Raw genomic sequence first — 17500 nt, forward strand, 5'->3', positions numbered from 1 at the left:
ACCAAATATTGGTTATGGCTTCATGATCAATGCATATTTCAAAGTTGAGAACCATTGTAGAGCCTATCCTAGTGATCTTATAATTGCCTCATGAAAGTACATAAAGCCAAAGCATTCATGTAAACTTCTTTATGCAGAATGATAGGGAGGCAGAGGTAGCCTAGAACAGTGTTTCCCAAACAATAATTGGTCTGGACCCATTTTGGGGTCGGGACCCATTTTTATGGGACATGAGTAAATATCCCAAATATTTTTAATGCTTCAAACATTTAATTTTTATTCTAAAATATATATTGTTTTTAATTCAAAGAATACAAGTATTTCAGAAATGCATTTCTTTTTTTTACATAATTCTTTAAAATAAATTCAAAAATGTAAAACAAAAAAGGACATAACCAAATTTGAATTTAAAAGACTTTTAAGATCTACAAGCTACAATATTGTAGCTACAAGCTCACAACATCTCCCAATGCAACATGTTGTGAGCTTGTACAGTACATCGACTATTTTCACCATTAATTAGGGCTTAATACGTTGTTGATTTATAATGGTTTGGGTCCCGGGGAAACACCAAATGTATCTTTTGTGTCTCGAACTAAAATGTTTGGGAACCCCTGGACTAGAAGTTACAGAAGCCCAAGCCACCCTGGACCAGCAAAAAAAATTGGTAGGAAAGGAAAGGAGAACAAAACATCTAGCCTTCAATTGCGCCAATGAAGCTGCCTGAATTTTCATTTCGTTTCACTCCATTATTCAGAGAAAACCATTTTTTATGGGCGTGGCAATCGATTCAGGGGCTGGAGCCAGGCTAGCTTAGAGGCCAACAGTAAAATGTTTTAGTTGTACTGGGAAGTCTCCAGAGCTAAATGCGAGAAACTGAACAGAAAGCTCCTCAGTGTAAATCTAATGCTGATAATGTAAAAAAAATGCATATTTAAAAGTTGAGAACCAGTGTAGAGCTTATCCTAGTGATCTTATAATTGCTTCGTGTTTTACACTCTGAGAGTTAAATGAACATGGATTTTGTGTACATGAGTCCAAAGAAAGCAATGCTGGGGGAAAAAAAGATAAATAAAAAGTCATCAACATACGTGTCTCCATCCTCATCCTGGTCTGTGGCCAGAGTGACATCGGCCAGTAACTTCTCTTCTTGGGTTTGGGCTGGGTGGAGGGCAGGTAAGTGGGGCCAGTAGTAGACTACTGGAATCGGACAAGAGAGAGATTGGGAGGAGGAGTTAACAATTTGGCAAGACAGACAATAAAATGTCCAGTTTCCATCAAAAGGAAGTAAAATCTTCAGTCTTCATTTGCCTCTGAGAGTGCACAAAATGTAACCAAATGGACCCCATGTAACCAAATGGAGCCATACATGTGTGCACTCTCAGAGTTACAAATAGATAAATTAACAGAGATGATTTTTACTGTGTAGCCTACTACTACTCAGAATCAGAATCAGGTTTATTGTCACATCACAGGTTTACAAGGTTTGAGGTTTGACGTTTGAATTGACCTACTAAGCTACTTTTGTGTTACATAAAATAAAATAAAAGTACACTCTGGAAGCCTGATCAAAGCAGGTGTGTCTGCATCAACTCTCTCAGCATGTCTTTTTCCATCTCTGAATCCCAACTTCAACACACACATCAAAAACACACTACTGCACTCATCATGCTTGAACCTTATTGTTTCAGCTTAGGACCTATTCAATACTGTTATTACTGTAGTGTATTATATTTGTGTTATACTTTAACACAAAGTGTAGAAATGTTCCCATAATGGTCATTTTTGTTACACTCTCAGACTTAAATTGTAACAGAGAATTTTGCTGTGAATGAGTAGGAACATAACACATGCCCCTGATCAGCCTAATTGGATGGATTGCATTATCAATCTCAATCTGGCCATTAAATGCTAGGGCTATCTGAGTCATGATGACCAATACTTCAAATACTTATGGCTGTGGTTCTCAACATGGGGTCCAGGGGATCCCCATGTGTCCTTGAGGGAGTTCCAGGCCAATCCAGGGGGTACCCAGCTAAATTAACAATAGTTAGGAATTATGGGAACCAAATGGACCTGTAGTCTACTGGACAGGTCACTCTGGTCTCACTTGTATACTCTCAGAGTTAAATTAACAGAATTGTACAGAGTAGATTGGGTCCCAGATATATAATAATAATAATAATAATAATAATAATAATAATAATAATAATAATAATAATAATAATACTTTGAGTAAATTTTTAATAAATACATTAATAAATGAATAAATAAACAAATGGGGGTCCGTGGCCCCCTAACCTAATGCATATCAAACTGGGGAGGTATTTTCAATTGAAAAGGCTGAGAATCGCTGTAACTTACGGTACGGACTATACGCCTGCTGCACGAGTCCTGCTGCCGGATAGCCGTCTCTAACACCGGACAAGTGCCTGGTGAGTGATCCCGGTGGCGGCGCACTGACGCTCCTCTCCTCATCATCACTGAAGCAGCTCGGCGGACTCCTCCGCTGGACCGAGCCCGTGTTTAGTGCAGGAGATAATAAGCGGTCTCCTCTGTCTGGTGGTGGAGCGGGCGGTCGCCTCGGGATCGCCGCCGGGTCAGCAGGAAACCGGCGTTTCCTGAAGGGAAGCCTCGACGAAGAAGACTTGTTGTCAGACGGCGTCCGTCTGACCGCCGCGTCGCGATGCTCGCTGCCCAGTGCGCTTCTATAGAGGCGCTCGGCCACATGTCCGAGTCCTTCTTCACACAGGGCTGTCACGATTACATATTTAAGTTGACGATTAATTCTTGTCACACAAAAAAATTGCGATTGACGATTTCATTGTGTTTTTTGGCATTGAACATTAGAAAACGTAATTTCTGTTTGACTTTAAAGGTCCTTGCACACTGGTGCGTCTTTTCGTTGCGTTTTTTTTACAACAATGAAAAAAATTGAAAAAACAATGAAAAAAAAAAAAACGCAACGAAAAGACGCACCAGTGTGCAAGGACCTTTAGACTTCATAATCAAAAGTTGCACAGGGCAGATATATGACAAATAACTGAAATATACATTCCTGACATATTTAATAATTTTATACTTTAAAAAAATAAAATGTTTTAAATGCAGAAAAGTAAGCTTGTAGATCAGCTATTTTTGGAAAACGTATGAAAAAGTTTCAACAATCAACATGGAAACGATTATGAAGATTATACAAAAAATATTTGCGATTTATCTCAAATAATTGCGATTAGGCGATTATGTAATAATTGATACCTTCACACTCGACCGCAGTTTCAAGTCCCTCGTCTGCAGCACATGTGGTCACGGAGTGTGTTGTGTCCAGCGTGGGATCAATCGTGGGAGGCAAAGACCCGGCGAGCTGCTCCCTGTGCAGCGCAGCCTGGCCGCTGTTCGTTGTCCGGTTCCCCATAATATGATCCGCTCTGGTGCGCCTGCACGTCGGGGATGCTGCTGCTGCCTTGGCGGTGGCATGAGTGTCACTGTCCCCGCAGTGACCTTTGTCGTCGTCGGGCGTCCTCCTCGTCGACACGCCGGTGCCTCCGCGGTCTCTGTTGGTGGTGCGTAGATCCAGCGGCGCCGTGGCGGCCACCGACTGACAGAAACCGTTCATGGTGGTGATCGTCGGCATGGACCCCCGTCCCGATGCAACAGTGTGGCCAGAGAGACCGTTTCAGTTTCAGGTGTGTGTCAGTGTGTGTCAGTGTGTGTGCGTGGAACTGTGGATTCAGGAGGTTCACCGATGATTCAGAGGAGCGAAATCCTCCCTAAGTGACCAACAACAGACAGCCATGTCCCAGCATCATCTCCATGAAATGTAGACTGCTGTGCGCAACCATCAACTGCAGTGCGATTGTCGCCGTCTGGGCTTTTCCATGCAAGTTTGATCCTTAATAGGTTTTCAGACAACTATAATTCAAAATGCAAAATATTTTTTTTCCCCGAGGAAAATCGCCTCAGAGCAGGTTATAGGCTGTGGAGCGCGCACCTGCACGCGAGCAGCTGTAGGTGAACTGTAGTGCATGCATTGAACCGGATTGAAGTGATCGCCTTCTGCAGAATGTTGGGGCTTTCCTCCTTTGCGCTGTGATTTGAGAATGAAAGCGTTTTAGTGCCCAATACACTGACTGACAGTGCAATGAAGCAATGACATCTACGATTGCTTGGTTATACACTTCAGCTTGTAGCCAGTAGGCTACTAATGAATGATAATGATAACTCTCTGACTGAGTCTCTGGCGTCAATGCATCGACTGTCTGTCACCCTATTCGTTGTTTAGAACAGTGGTTCTCAACCTGTGGGTCGGGATCCCCAGGGGGGTCCCCACATGATTTTGGGGGAGTCCCCAGATGACAGTCAAGTGACCATTTAATGACTTTTAAGACCTTTTTAATACCTACAAAAACTGCATCAAAAGTAATCAACAAACTATACTATAAAAACTGGTCAAACATTGGCCAAATGTAAAAAATAATAATAAAAAGAGTCTTTTCTTTTTCAAATAGCCGGTCTACAAGCTCACAACGCTGTTGCAAGGCCTTGTGAGCTCGTAGATCTGCTATTTTCACAATATTTATCTGTGGAACCGAGTCAAACAAAATGTAATGCCTGAAAAACAAGTGCTTGTCAGGGTGGGGGGTCCCCAGTTCAAATATGATTATTTTGGGGGGTCACATAATAGCCTGAAAAGGTTGAGAACCACTGGTTTAGAAACTGATCGTATGTGGAACCTCAATCAACCATATCTAATGCATTATGCACAGAGGGCAAATCGTTCGGCACCCTGGCGCTGTCTAAAGAGGAAGCAGACTTCACAAGCATGTGATCTAATCTATCAATCGCTCAGTGTTCTGTTGGCCGGGGCAGCATCTTTGGTGGATTTGTTGTGCCCCGTTGCCCCGGGCTGTTTTGTCACTGGGCAGAGCGCTGCAGTTCATCTGGGATCTCCCTAAGTGTCTAATAGGGAATAAATGTATTTCCTGTGGGTGTGACTGATTGGTGAGCCATGACAAAGCTGGTCAGTTTATGATCTGACTGACTTGATTGATGTTGTAGCCTATAGAGTGGTGGTTCACAAACATTTCCATGTCAAGGACAAGGACACCCAAATTGATAGCCTATTTATTTGGTTGTGGACCCCCATCTGAACACACACACACACACACATACCAACACACACACACACACACACACACACACACACACACACACACACACACACACACACACACACACACACACACACACACACAGGGTACAATCCTCAATCCTCACATTTAAATGAACACTGAGGATTTTGCTGTGCACACATAGACAGCACACACACACACACACACACGCGCGCTGCGCGCGCACACACACACACACACACACACACACACACACACACACACACACACACACACACACACTCTCACAGAGAGGCGTCAGTTACACACACACACACACACACACACACACACACACACACACACACACACACACACACACACACACACACACACCACCTGTTCCTCACACGCACCTCGCTCCACCTTGGGACCAGGTTCTAGTTACCAGCCAGGGTCAATTTGGGACTTTCCTCTATGTTTTGGGGTGTGGAGCCGAGCAGCCAACGGAAAATATAGTTTGGTGTCTAAAGTCCCTAAAACACCCAGACACTGCACTAGCATGCCCTGCAGCTGTCAGACTACTGAGGCATGATGATGGTGTCAGTGGGCAAGTTAATGGAGATCTGATGTATCTTTGCAGGGCGAGAAAAGCCATTTTTACAACGGCTGGCCCTGTCCTGTGCTCATGCTATAAAGCAGTGGTTCTCAAACGTTTGGTCCCCCAAATGAATATGTATTTAGCTGCGGACCCCCGTTTTGGTTTCAAAAGATATTCAAACATTTTTAATTTTTTTCATGATATTTACAATAGCAGATTGTAGATCGGCTATTTTCAAATAGCCAATGAGTAGCTGATTTTATGCTATATTAACACATATGGCTGGGGACACCCTGGAACCCACTCAAGGACCCCTGGGGGTCCCCAGACCCTCGAGAACCACTGCTATAAAGTAGTTTTACTACAGCCCAGTGGTTCCCAAACAGTGTGTTGATGAGGCACACCTTTGTTCCGTGACGAGACACAGACGCAGGGATTTTGTGACAACATAAATGTATAACATAGAGGTTAATAATGAATTTCTAATTTACCGTATCAGTACTTTGTGCACACTCATTGCGAACGCAGCGGGCGCGCCTCCGCGCAAGTGGAGCTTACTATGAAACCGTGCTCGGGTTGTGTCTCTCTCTGTATCTCTGTGTGCAGTATGTCTCTGTCTGTGTCTCTGTGTGCAGTATGTGTGGCTCAAATCCTCAGCCCTGTGTGCAGCCAAGTAAATGTCCAATATAGACGTACCATACATCAAATGAAAGGTCTTTGAAAACTGAACACACCTGTCAAGGTTGCGTTTAAGCCCGCCCCTTCCCCCGGAAGCCACGCCCCGGAGAAGGCTCCTAAAAACTCCCCATTGAAACCCCATGTTAAATGAAAAGTGCCCGAATCGCTCCGAAACTTTTTCTACCCCCCCTAAGTGGGGGTCTACGAACAAATACTTCTGGCTCGGATTTTGGCCTCGCCCCCCGGAAGTGGGTGAAACAGGCACTTCAAACACTTTGTTGAATTGTTCAAAAACATTCAAAGTTTTTTTTTTGTGAATTTGTATTTGTCTAAGATGCTCCTTTTAACGCAGAATTTCTTTCTTTTTTTTAGATGATTTCTTTTCATTATTATTTAATTTTCTTGGCGTTCGCGCGTCTTACTTGTTTCCTAATACAGAGGCAATTCTATACCTTGGTATAACAACCTGGTGTCTCTATAATGTGTGCATGCATTTATAGGTGAACATTTTAATTACTATTTCTTTTTTGCAAGCTTGTAGATCTGCAATTATGCTATGAGTACAGGTCTGTCCTTGAGGTTTTGACTTTGCCCATTGGTGTGCCTTGGGCGTAAAACATGTGAAGACCAGTGCTACAGCCAAATCAAAGACACTCAAGACTAAATTTGACTGATTGTCAGGAGCATATTTAACCATTATTTTCAAAAGGGCATATTTTCACTGCAGGCCATACTGGCTACCCCACTTGGACCTTGTGAGGGAAGTGTTTGCTCCACACAGGATAATTTAGTGTTTTATTCTTCACCTGGTTGAACCAACCCACTATAGGCTCTATGCACAGCAGCCATAATGGGCAGACATTGGGCCCCATCCTTACTTGCCTCACAGGTGTTAACAGTGATACTAATGAAGGCTCAGTTCCATTTAGTGTAGCACAGTGGTTCTCATTTGAAGGACCACCATAACTCTGAGAGTGTACAAATGGAACCAAATGGACCTGTAAGGATCCATTTGGTTCCATTTGTACACCTCTCAGAGTTACACACCTGTAAGGGGCCATTTGGAACCCCCTCAACGAACCATGAGTGTCCCTGGACCACACTTTGAGACCCACTGGTGCAGCAGAGTGTTTCCAGTGAGCCAACACGCACAATATCAGCACCCCGACTCTGTCTGATCAGGATGGAACAAAGCCTTCATTAGTTATCATTGGTAAAACCTGTGAAGGAAGTAAGGGAAGAGGCCCAATTTCTGTCCAATATGGCTGCTGTGCATAGAGCCATGTATGTTTGATCTGTCAAAATGGAGTCTTTACACTTTAAGTCAGTGGTTCTCAACCTTTTCAGGATCAGGGCCCACTTGAAAATCTCAAAAATGCATGTGGCCCACCCATCTGACCACATAACACAGAAGCCAAAAGGCTGCTAAGTGGACAGATGGGTGGGCCACATGCATTTTCAGAGCACGCTTATTTTAATGATCAAACAATCGATTGTGTTCCGTCTTGGATCAATGGAACTAACGTATGCTCTCAGTTCCTATTTATCGGAAACCTAGTTTTTCAAGGTTTTAAATAAATCCCATACATTTTTATAACATCAATTTGTTAAAGTTATATTAGCAATACACATGTATTGTTTTGCCAATTATTTGGGGGCCACTTGCCATATCTTCATGGTCAACCAGTGGGCCCCGGCCCACAAGTTGACAATCACTGCTTTAAGTCACAGTGCAACACATTCTGTGAAGATGGAAGAGAATTCATGACGGTTCTTGTGCCTCTTTTATACGTGAGTGTCTCTCGGTGTATATTATGCACACACGATATACAGCTAGGGATTGTGTAGCCTCGGAAACCCATGCCTTTTTTTTTGTAGGGATTGTGTGACTTTTGTCAGTGGTGATAATGCTGAAATGCAAAGTTGACATCAGTCCATTTAAAGGGAAATGACGCCCTCTTGTGCTAGGGAAGCAAAATTGCAATGAAAAAAATGAACAGAAGACAAATATGAGTTGATACAAAGAATTCTGCCAAATTACAATCTAAATTTTGACCCGTCATTACAAACATAGGTACACCTCAAACAGAGGGAAATACATTACAATGGGGGGACGCGGAAATAAGCACCACAACAATACAATGATCCAGCACAGAGAGAAGTCACAGACAGTCTTAAATAGTCTCTGAGGCTCGTTAGCCAACTAGGTACGGCTGCCACCGCAGCTGAGTCCACTCTAGGTAATCAGAGACCAAAGAGGAGCAGTGATGGGGCTGAGGCCAGGCCCAGGACGTCACACATGGAGTCATTATGCTGTCATCATGTGTCCCAGAACATCCAGAAAACAAGTCTAGTTATGTTCCTCATTCGTCTGTCAAATATTGGACTAGTGATTAGTTAATTGACAAATGGTTGAATTTGTTTGCCAGTAAGTGTACTTGTTATTTAGAAGAGTCAAGGAAGAATTGTCTACTTGAAAATGGACAACTATGAGATTATTGCTTACATTGGAGGAGGAGAAAAACCTGTCTGGATGGTGTGTGAACGACAACCTCTCCCAACAACCAAGGAGCTGCTGGTGGATTTCAGGAGAATGAATGTGCACACCCCTGATCTGCATAAAAAAGAATACAAAAACAATTATAAATACCAATTGTACAACTATAAATAAGACATCAGGCTAGACAAAGCAACCATGCATTTCAATACATTTGGACCAAGTCTAGCCCCGTTTGGAACCTCACTCGAGGTTCTAAACAGGGCTAGACCAAGTCTAGACCCAGACTCTGCTCCGCCTTAAAGGCAGGGTAAGTGATTTCCCTTGGTTAAAATAAGTGTTAAATAGCTCTATATTCTGATAGTACTCATTGCTATAGAGTGTTTGTTCAGTAAAAGGAGTCTCCTTGTCTCTCCAGCTCTTTATAAAACAGAAACTGCATTTTCGTTTTCATTTTCAAGTTTATCCAATCAGGATAGAGAACTCAATCAGGATATAGATTAAACAAGTGAAATTGGAAGTGATGACACTAAGAAATGAGCAGGCAAAATTGGAACTGGAACACTATAAAAATGAAGCTTAAAAAGGGGTACTTTCTCCTGATTGGCTGAGATTTTGACACCTACCGGAAAATGTATTTTCTGTTTATTAAAGAGCTGGAGAGATGGGGAGACTCCTGTTACTGAACAAACACTCTGTAGCAATGATTACTATCAGAATATAGTGCTTTAACCTTTTAACAAAATACTTTTTGTTTTAACCCAAACATATCACTTACCCTACCTTTAACTAACCATCCCTTTCGGGTAGATTTGAAAGAATCACAGGAACTGTTTCTGTTAAGGTCTGTAGGTACAGTCCATGCCACAGTTGCCCCCCCCCCCCCCCCCATATCACTGACCTTTATTAAAACAAGGCAATGCAACCAAATGCACATGTGAGCAACAAAATACTAGATATACTACTGTAGATATACAGACACTAGATCTGCAACAGTGACGGATGTGATGTGACTACATTCTGTATTGTGGATTAAACACCAGGGGAATAAAACATAATGTTCTTATTCCGCCACTGGATGGCAGCAAATAGCGCAGCTGATCCAACAAGTGGTATTGTTTCAATACCAAACATTTACATTAGGCAATGGTCCTGGCATTAAACTGACACACCACTGTTTGTGATTCTTAAAACACCAAAACTACAAATAAAACACCAAAACTACAAATAAAACACCAAAACTACAAATAACCAATGGTAAGAAGTATAATAATAGAACACCGTAGAGGTCACGTTATTTTCTATGTCACGGTGGTAGGCTAAAACTCAGTGGTTCACAAAGTGGGGTCCTATAGGGACCCTCATGGTTCCCTAAGGGGGGTTCTAAATGAACCCTGACAGCTATGTAACTCTGAGAGTGTACATTGGTATACTCCTTAAAATTAAGAAGTTTGAGAACCTCTGGGCTAACTGATGACACTTCGGTAAGGAAGGAGGACTGCCCAACCAATGAATAAGATTTAGATCCAGGTAGAGAGATGGCAAGAATGGTTGCAGCACCTGTTGAACTTTTTAGATTTGTCCCCGGTGGTGCTGTGAGTGTCATTACATGCGTATATCCTGTCTTGCGGTGGTTGGTATGCTCTGTTCTCCCCCTTTAGCTACACACGCACGCGCGCGCATACATACACACACACACACACACACACACACACACACACACACACACACACACACACACACACACACACACACACACACACACACCACACACACACACAGAAGTATTGTGGGTGTCTTTTGTTTCCTCTGTTCTTCATTTGTAGTAGCTGCAATTCTCTGCCCACACCTATCTTAGCCTATCTCTCTCTCTCTCTCTCTCTCTCTCTCTCTCTTCTCTCTCTCTCTCCTCTCTCTCTCTCTCTCTCTCTCTCTCTCTGCCTGGTCTATAAAAAGAAAACAAAACCTGTTTGTCTGGCTGCATACCAGGAAACTCATCAAAGACCACAAGAAAAGGCAGTGTAACTGAGACAAAGAAAGAGAAAAGAGAGAGAGATACATACAGAGGGAGAGAGAGAGAGAGAGAGAGAGAGACACACACACACACACACACACACACACACACACATACGTAGTGAGAGATACAGAGAGAGAGAGAGTGAGAGAGAGACACAGAGAGAGATACAGAGAGAGGGAGAGAGAGAGAGAGAGAGAGAGAGAGAGAGAGAGAGAGAGAGAGAGAGAGAGAGAGAGAGAAGCAGCCACTGCACAAAGAGTCTTTTCCATCTACTGTAAGTAGTCCCAGACGTTGTAGGAAAGGTCGGTTGATGAGACATGTATTTGATTGTTAGTTAATAGATTATTAAGCTTTACTGATGTCAAAGCATTGTATCAGCAAACAACCATGACAGAGTGAAAGTGAATACATGATCACTAGCATGAAAGAATAAGAATAGAAGGGAGAGGAGTTGAGATTGTTTAGAGAGAGAGAGAGAGAGAGAGAGAGAGAGAGAGAGAGAGAGAGGAAGAGAGGGGGGAGGTTCAGTGTGGGTTTTGAGACCTCCCTTGACTTTTTTGATACAACCTCCCTTTTCAGCTCACTCTTTCCCTTGTGCACAGCCTCTCAGGTTGTGCTGCTGATATATTGAAAGTTATACAGAAAGTCTCAGTTATTTTGCTCCTGTTTGAACATCCAACTGAAGAGAGTGGAGCCACGGAGGAGCTGCTGTGAGCATTTCTGGGTGGAGACTTTGCCATCTTGACACCTGTCTTGAGGATGCTTTGACCGCGGGTGCTTTCCCTCCTTGTTTTACATGATGCTACCGGTATGATGTTTGGATCTGATGCTGTTGATGGACGCCAGGATGCTACAGTAGATATCTCACGTAGACATTGACAAGGACCAAGGTAATCTCATCACATGCAGTCAAAAACTTGCTACAACACAATTTCCAACAGCACGCACACACGCACAGACGCACGCACGCACGCACGCACGCACGCACGCACGCACGCACGCACGCACGCACGCACGCACGCACGCACACACACGCACACACACACACACACACACACACACACACACACACACACACACACACACACACACACACACACACACACACACACACACACACAGGACAAGGACAGATAGTGAAGGACAGAGAGAGAGACAACACGGCAGGACCAGACCAGACCTTCCATACAAGCCAACTGAAGAACTGTAAACAATGGCAACAGCAGGGAATAGCTCCAGATCAGGGGCCTCCAAGAGCCTGGAGCCCAGCTCCGAGTTCCCCACCATTAGCGACCAGCGGATGGTGGAAAAGACTCTCAAAAGACTGGAGAAGCTTTACCGGCGGTGCACCAACCCTCGGCTGAGCTTGAGGGCCAGCCCTCCGTACCTGCCGGAGGTGGTGTTTGAGACCGCCACACTGCTCACTCAGGTCTGGGAGCCGTACCAAGGGCCCAGGGGACCAGGGAGCAAAGTGCCACGTGGGGACGAGGTAGAGTACCTGAGGGTCTTCATTAGACACATGCTGGACAAGACCGACAGGGCTGTGCTGCTGTTTAAAGAAGGACGGGACAAGATGTTTGAAGAGACATCCAGTTGCAGGTAAGAACGCAGCTAAGGAGGAGGTAGTTAGAGTGACCTTTAACCCCATGAACCCTAGTGTTCCTATTCAGGGACTCCCTAAGCATTGCAACTCAATGTTGCTGTGAGCTTGTAGATTGGCTATTTGGTGTAGAGGTCCCCTGGGGGACCCTGATCAGTTAAGTATATAACGTTTAAAGTGGCTAATCTCTATTCCAGCCTTGTGTCTTGTCAAAGTACAAGCCACTGAAAACATAAAACATCAACATAATAATGATACGCCCTCCATTTCATTTACCAGTTTCCTTCAATATGAGGTCAGTTCACCTACAGAAATAAAGCATGGGCAGTGCTGAATTCAACTCTGACAAGGAACACTCACATACTGTAATAGCATATAGAGTCAATCCAGTTTAGCCTGCTAAGCCAAATACTTACTGACAACACAGTCAAGACAAGACTGAAATGTATCAGTTTTGGTATATTTCGCTGTGATTGCGTCACAGAAAAAAAACACATTTTAAAGTTACATTAATCAGTCTTATAAGTTATTACATTAATCGCACAAACAATTTAATTCCCTTTGTGATTTTTGAAGAGTTGAAGAATTAAATTAAATGTCTCTGTTTATTGATAGGACTTGTCTCAGTAGGTTATGTGGCTTCTTTTTTCTCCAAGCTCTATCAAGCATGACCACTTGAAATGAGCAACTTCTGCTTGGTTGTGCAGTAACTACTTTGCATTTGTGAACATGAGTCAATATGTAAACTCTTGACAACATATCACTGGTGATGAATAGTTTCCATCTTAAAAGGAAAACAGACACAGAGGAACATTTATTTGACATAATCTACACAAGAAAATATGTAGATTAAACCTACTGAACCTTTGCAGAAACATGCGGAAACCCCATAAAGAACATTGTGAATAGCATTTTGCTTTCACTGTCCAGCAGTTAAACCACAGTGGTGGTCCATACTGTAAGGTTTAGAAATCATTAACCTACTGTATACTGCTTTTCTGCAACATCTTCTCACAACTTCAGATGATTGTGATTGTGTGATAATCTTCAATGACAACAAATATGGCTCATGTATTAATAAGTACTGCAAGAGAAGCCTTATATTATAGGACCACCCTTTGTAAGCTACTTTGAATAACGGTATCTGTTACGGAAATACAATTTATATTCCTTTAATGCCATTTTTTTTGGATTATTGTTGATGATTTATTATTCATTTAGTATTCATCTCACTTCAGTTATATTCATATATGACTGTATGCTGATGTGTCTGAATGTAATGTCCTAGCAAGGGAAATAAATGAGTCTGATCATTTGTCATGTGAGTTTAGTAGACCCTCTGTGTAGTTATTAAGCAGCTATCCCTACGCAGGCAGCAGGCTCATGCAGCAAGGTCAACTAAATATTCCTCTGTTGGCAAGCGGCAGACCCAGACAGCAAGACGACAAGTTAGAAGGTTTTATGAACGCAAGTAGAATGTTTCTCGTACCAGGCGTCAGTATTCTGGCTATAGGGCAGTGACTATGGCCTTGGCATATAGCAGTAGGCCTTCCATTCTCAGTCGATAGGAATGGAACACATGTTCATAGTTGGTCAGGAGAGTGTCTCCGCTCTCAGTCGCTGAGCGTGGAGCAGCACATTTCATAGTCAGGCAGAAGACTATGCTGAGAACGCATCTTTTGGGGAAGACAGAAGGAATGTCAGTCCTCAGAAATATCATAACAATGTGTGTGTGTATCCTTGTAGAATCTGTATTTAAGCTGCACCAACATCCAGATCGGGGTCAGACTCCCTGTTACAATCCTATAGTCCAGGGAATAAAGGATTGCGACATACGGGTTGGAAAGTGAAGTTCGGTTTCTTTTTTCTTTTCTTTTTAGATTTGCATGATTTTACAATGAATGATTGTTTTTAGACATGATTTTTAAAGAATGATTTTATGATTTTAAACATCAATAGAAAATAGCACCTGGCACAAAACATAAAACTAATAAACCAAACTAAACCTGTCCTTGCTTTTTATACCTCGGCTCTAACTTACATCGCCCCTTTCGGGACCTTTTTTGTATTTAGGCTGGCGGGGGGCTATAACTAACCTAACCAACACCAAATAAAAATTAACAACAGAAATCTAATCTAACCTGACTACTCATTAATCATTTGTACTTTTTCCACAATGCACATGCTTTATTCTTGCTCTTTAAAGCACTTTGAACTGCATTTCATGTCATGAAAGGTGCTGTACAAATAAAGTTTATTATTATTATTATTACTCTAATTTAAACTAAATCAAAAGTTGCCGTTTACATAAAGCTGCCTGTACCTTTAATCCCCACAACAGTGTTACAGTATATCAAAATCAAGTTGAGTCAAACTGCTTATCTCTGAGGACTCTTCACAAGTTCAAAAGGTGCACAAAAACAGAGTGTTACCAAACTTTTAGCAATCAAAGAATCAGACCACACACACAAAGAGGACCATCTACGTGGGCAGCGTCTAACACACTGCCAAAATACACGGCTGGTTCTTAAATAGGAGGCCTTCTTCCGTGGAGGTATAATAGAGGTACAGTACAATGTAGGAAACCTATAAACACTGTAAAAATTCAGGATCAGAATTCTTATTATTTTTTTGATTGATTGATTGTTTATTTATTTCGAACACTGTTAAAAGACAAAAGAAATACATAAAATAAACATAATACACTTAAAAATAAGAAATATAAAAATAGGAAAACAAATACAACTCTGGGGTGTTCGAAAAGGGCATAGGAAGAAGTTGAAAACTTATCTAGTCCTATCCCTTATTACTTTTCCAAATAATATTTAGAAATACAATTTCTAAAATCTATGTAAAATACTATGAATGTTATCAAACATAAGAAATCTCTCATCCTCTCATAGCGCGCAGGTTTTCGACAATATACAATAAAATGTACAATGTATGGCACTATACTACAGCTTGGTTAGCGTTTCCTATGGTTTGTTGTCCTAGAGTTTTGGTAGCCATTTTGTTTCCAAACCTTACTATCCACCAGACACTGTAGTCCTCGTCCAGCAGAGGAATTCCATTCTGGAGGATGACCTTCCCTAATACAAACAAACTAGCTGCAAGGTCAGAAAGAGGGTGCACGTCCCACATATGTGTACTGTATATCCAACGCAGACATAGGCATAATGCAGAGGAGGGGTTCTCACTGCAGGGGTAGTGAAATTCTTTTTGGATTAGGATCTTAATTTGAACTTTAAACTTTGAAATTGCTTTAAAGCTACAATCCCTAAATTGAATGTCTGTAGTATCCCTTTCCTGATGTCCGAACTACAATAAAGATGGCAGCGCTTTTGGTGTCCAATTCAGTGCGCCTTTTGCTTCAAATACATTTAATGAAATTCTTGATACTCTGTACATAAATATCCGTCCGTCCGTCCGTCCGTCCGTCCGTCCGTCCGTCCGTCTGTCCGTCCACCCACCCATCTATATCTATCTATCTATTTGATGAAAAGAAGCTAAATTAACGGACAGGCAATGGGTGGTTTGAAGACGAGGTAACATTTTCTCTCTACCGCTTCCTTGTTTGCCCTTTCAAATGCACAAATAACATGCACAATGCTTGCATTCGATTCTGCCAGGTACTTCCTGCCAGAACAGTTGAACATGTGTTCATTTCGCACAATTGTATTTTCTGCATAAATGTTGCAGTAGAGTAGAGTGCCCACAACAATAATAGCCTTTAAGTTGCAAATAAAACAATGTTTTTGCGAAATCTGACATAGAGCCCGAAAACTCTACAGTCTTCCTAGACCAGTGATTCTCAAGCATTTTTTATTTCTAGGACCCCCAATTTTTTAAAATCTTTTTTTAATCTCTTGGACACCGTCTACTGTAAGAAAGTTTTGTTAGACACGATTTGCCCTGATATGCACTGTCATTTGGTCCAGAATTCCTTTACTGTCTATGTAACTGCAAGTGCTGTAAGTATGGCAATAACAGTGAAATAATAAGTTTTTTAAAAAATATTCTGTAGTTGTCACTAAGCTGTGGACCTTATGGAGATTTCAGTTCCTAGTCAAATGATTTGAGGTTTGTCCGAAAGTGTTTTTCGAAGTTCCCGTTGTTGCACCATAGCGGTGCAGTTGTTGCGAGACAGATAAAATACTGATGACAGCACTTTATCCAGTTTCATGTATATGCTAAACATATATATTAATGGCTGAGATTTCAGTTCCTTCTTTCTTTTTTGTTGGCAGAAGTCTTGTCAAATGATTTTCGGTTTGTCAGGATATGCGATGTCTTTCCAAGTTCCCTTTGTTCAGCACTGCTGCATTGTTGTTACTAATGAGACAAATGCATTTCCCATTCCAAATAACTACAAAATAATTCATTGTACGTGTTTTGTCTCACGGCGTCTGTTCCCAAACACATTCTACTGATATCACGTCTCATTAGCTAGTAGCCAACTAAACATCTAACACACCTGGACTATTAGTACTTGCCAGGGTCATTCCTGTGTTAATTCACACTGTGCCCCACCCTCACAGGCCACCACCTCAAACTAGTTCAAACTTAGCCTAATCATTGCGTAAATGGCAGCATCGACCATCATTGACCATTGCATTGAGACAGACATAATGGTGGGTGCAGTGAATTGGTGATTCTGATATTTGGGAAGAGGACAGGCTAAATGTGGTGACGTGACTTTATATTTGGAGTTTTGGTTCATTCGCCTGGTCCTGTTAGGACTACTAATGACAGAGAAGAAGAAAAGGTCGAATTTGGGCCTTTGAGATGTTAATGTAGAGTAACTGGGATACTATGTGGTGTGTGTGTGTGAGTGTGTGTGTGTGTGTGAGTGTGTGTGTGTGTGTGTGTGTGTGTGTGTGTGTGTGTGTGTGTGTGTGTGTGCGTGCGTGCGTGCGTGCGTGCGTGCGTGCGTGCGTGCGTGCGTGCGTGCGTGCGTGCGTGCGTGCGTGCGTGTGTGTGTGTGTGTGTGAGAGAG

At 42.3% G+C, this 17500-nt stretch overlaps 2 protein-coding genes across 12 annotated transcripts in view; one reads left to right on the forward strand and one right to left on the reverse strand.

The window, feature by feature from the left end:
- bcl3 (BCL3 transcription coactivator) overlaps nucleotides 1–4020 on the reverse strand; it is a 31905-nt gene extending 27885 nt beyond the window's left edge. The window contains exons 1-3 of one of the 3 annotated variants that reach the window (XM_080426834.1): nucleotides 3259–4020; nucleotides 2365–2754; nucleotides 1092–1197 (exon numbers count right to left, since the gene is read on the reverse strand). In XM_080426834.1, coding sequence (XP_080282960.1) covers nucleotides 1092–1197; nucleotides 2365–2754; nucleotides 3259–3634 — 872 coding nt within the window. In that variant the 5' untranslated portion in view covers nucleotides 3635–4020. Of the gene's footprint in view, nucleotides 1–1091; nucleotides 1201–2364; nucleotides 2755–3258 lie in introns of all 3 variants that reach the window. The other 2 variants (XM_080426833.1, XM_080426832.1) reach the window with 2 other exon arrangements.
- Nucleotides 4021–11086: 7066 nt separating this feature from the next.
- cblc (Cbl proto-oncogene C, E3 ubiquitin protein ligase) overlaps nucleotides 11087–17500 on the forward strand; it is a 22899-nt gene continuing 16485 nt past the window's right edge. For 6 of the 9 annotated variants that reach the window (XM_080425416.1, XM_080425421.1, XM_080425418.1 and 3 more), the window contains exon 1: nucleotides 11089–12503. In XM_080425416.1, coding sequence (XP_080281542.1) covers nucleotides 12118–12503 — 386 coding nt within the window. In that variant the 5' untranslated portion in view covers nucleotides 11089–12117. Of the gene's footprint in view, nucleotides 12504–17500 lie in introns of all 9 variants that reach the window. The other 3 variants (XM_080425417.1, XM_080425424.1, XM_080425423.1) reach the window with 3 other exon arrangements.

This window comes from Gymnoscopelus braueri (genome assembly GCF_963280865.1).
Source record: "Gymnoscopelus braueri genome assembly, chromosome: 4".
In the NCBI taxonomy this organism is placed as follows: Eukaryota; Metazoa; Chordata; class Actinopteri; order Myctophiformes; family Myctophidae; genus Gymnoscopelus; species Gymnoscopelus braueri.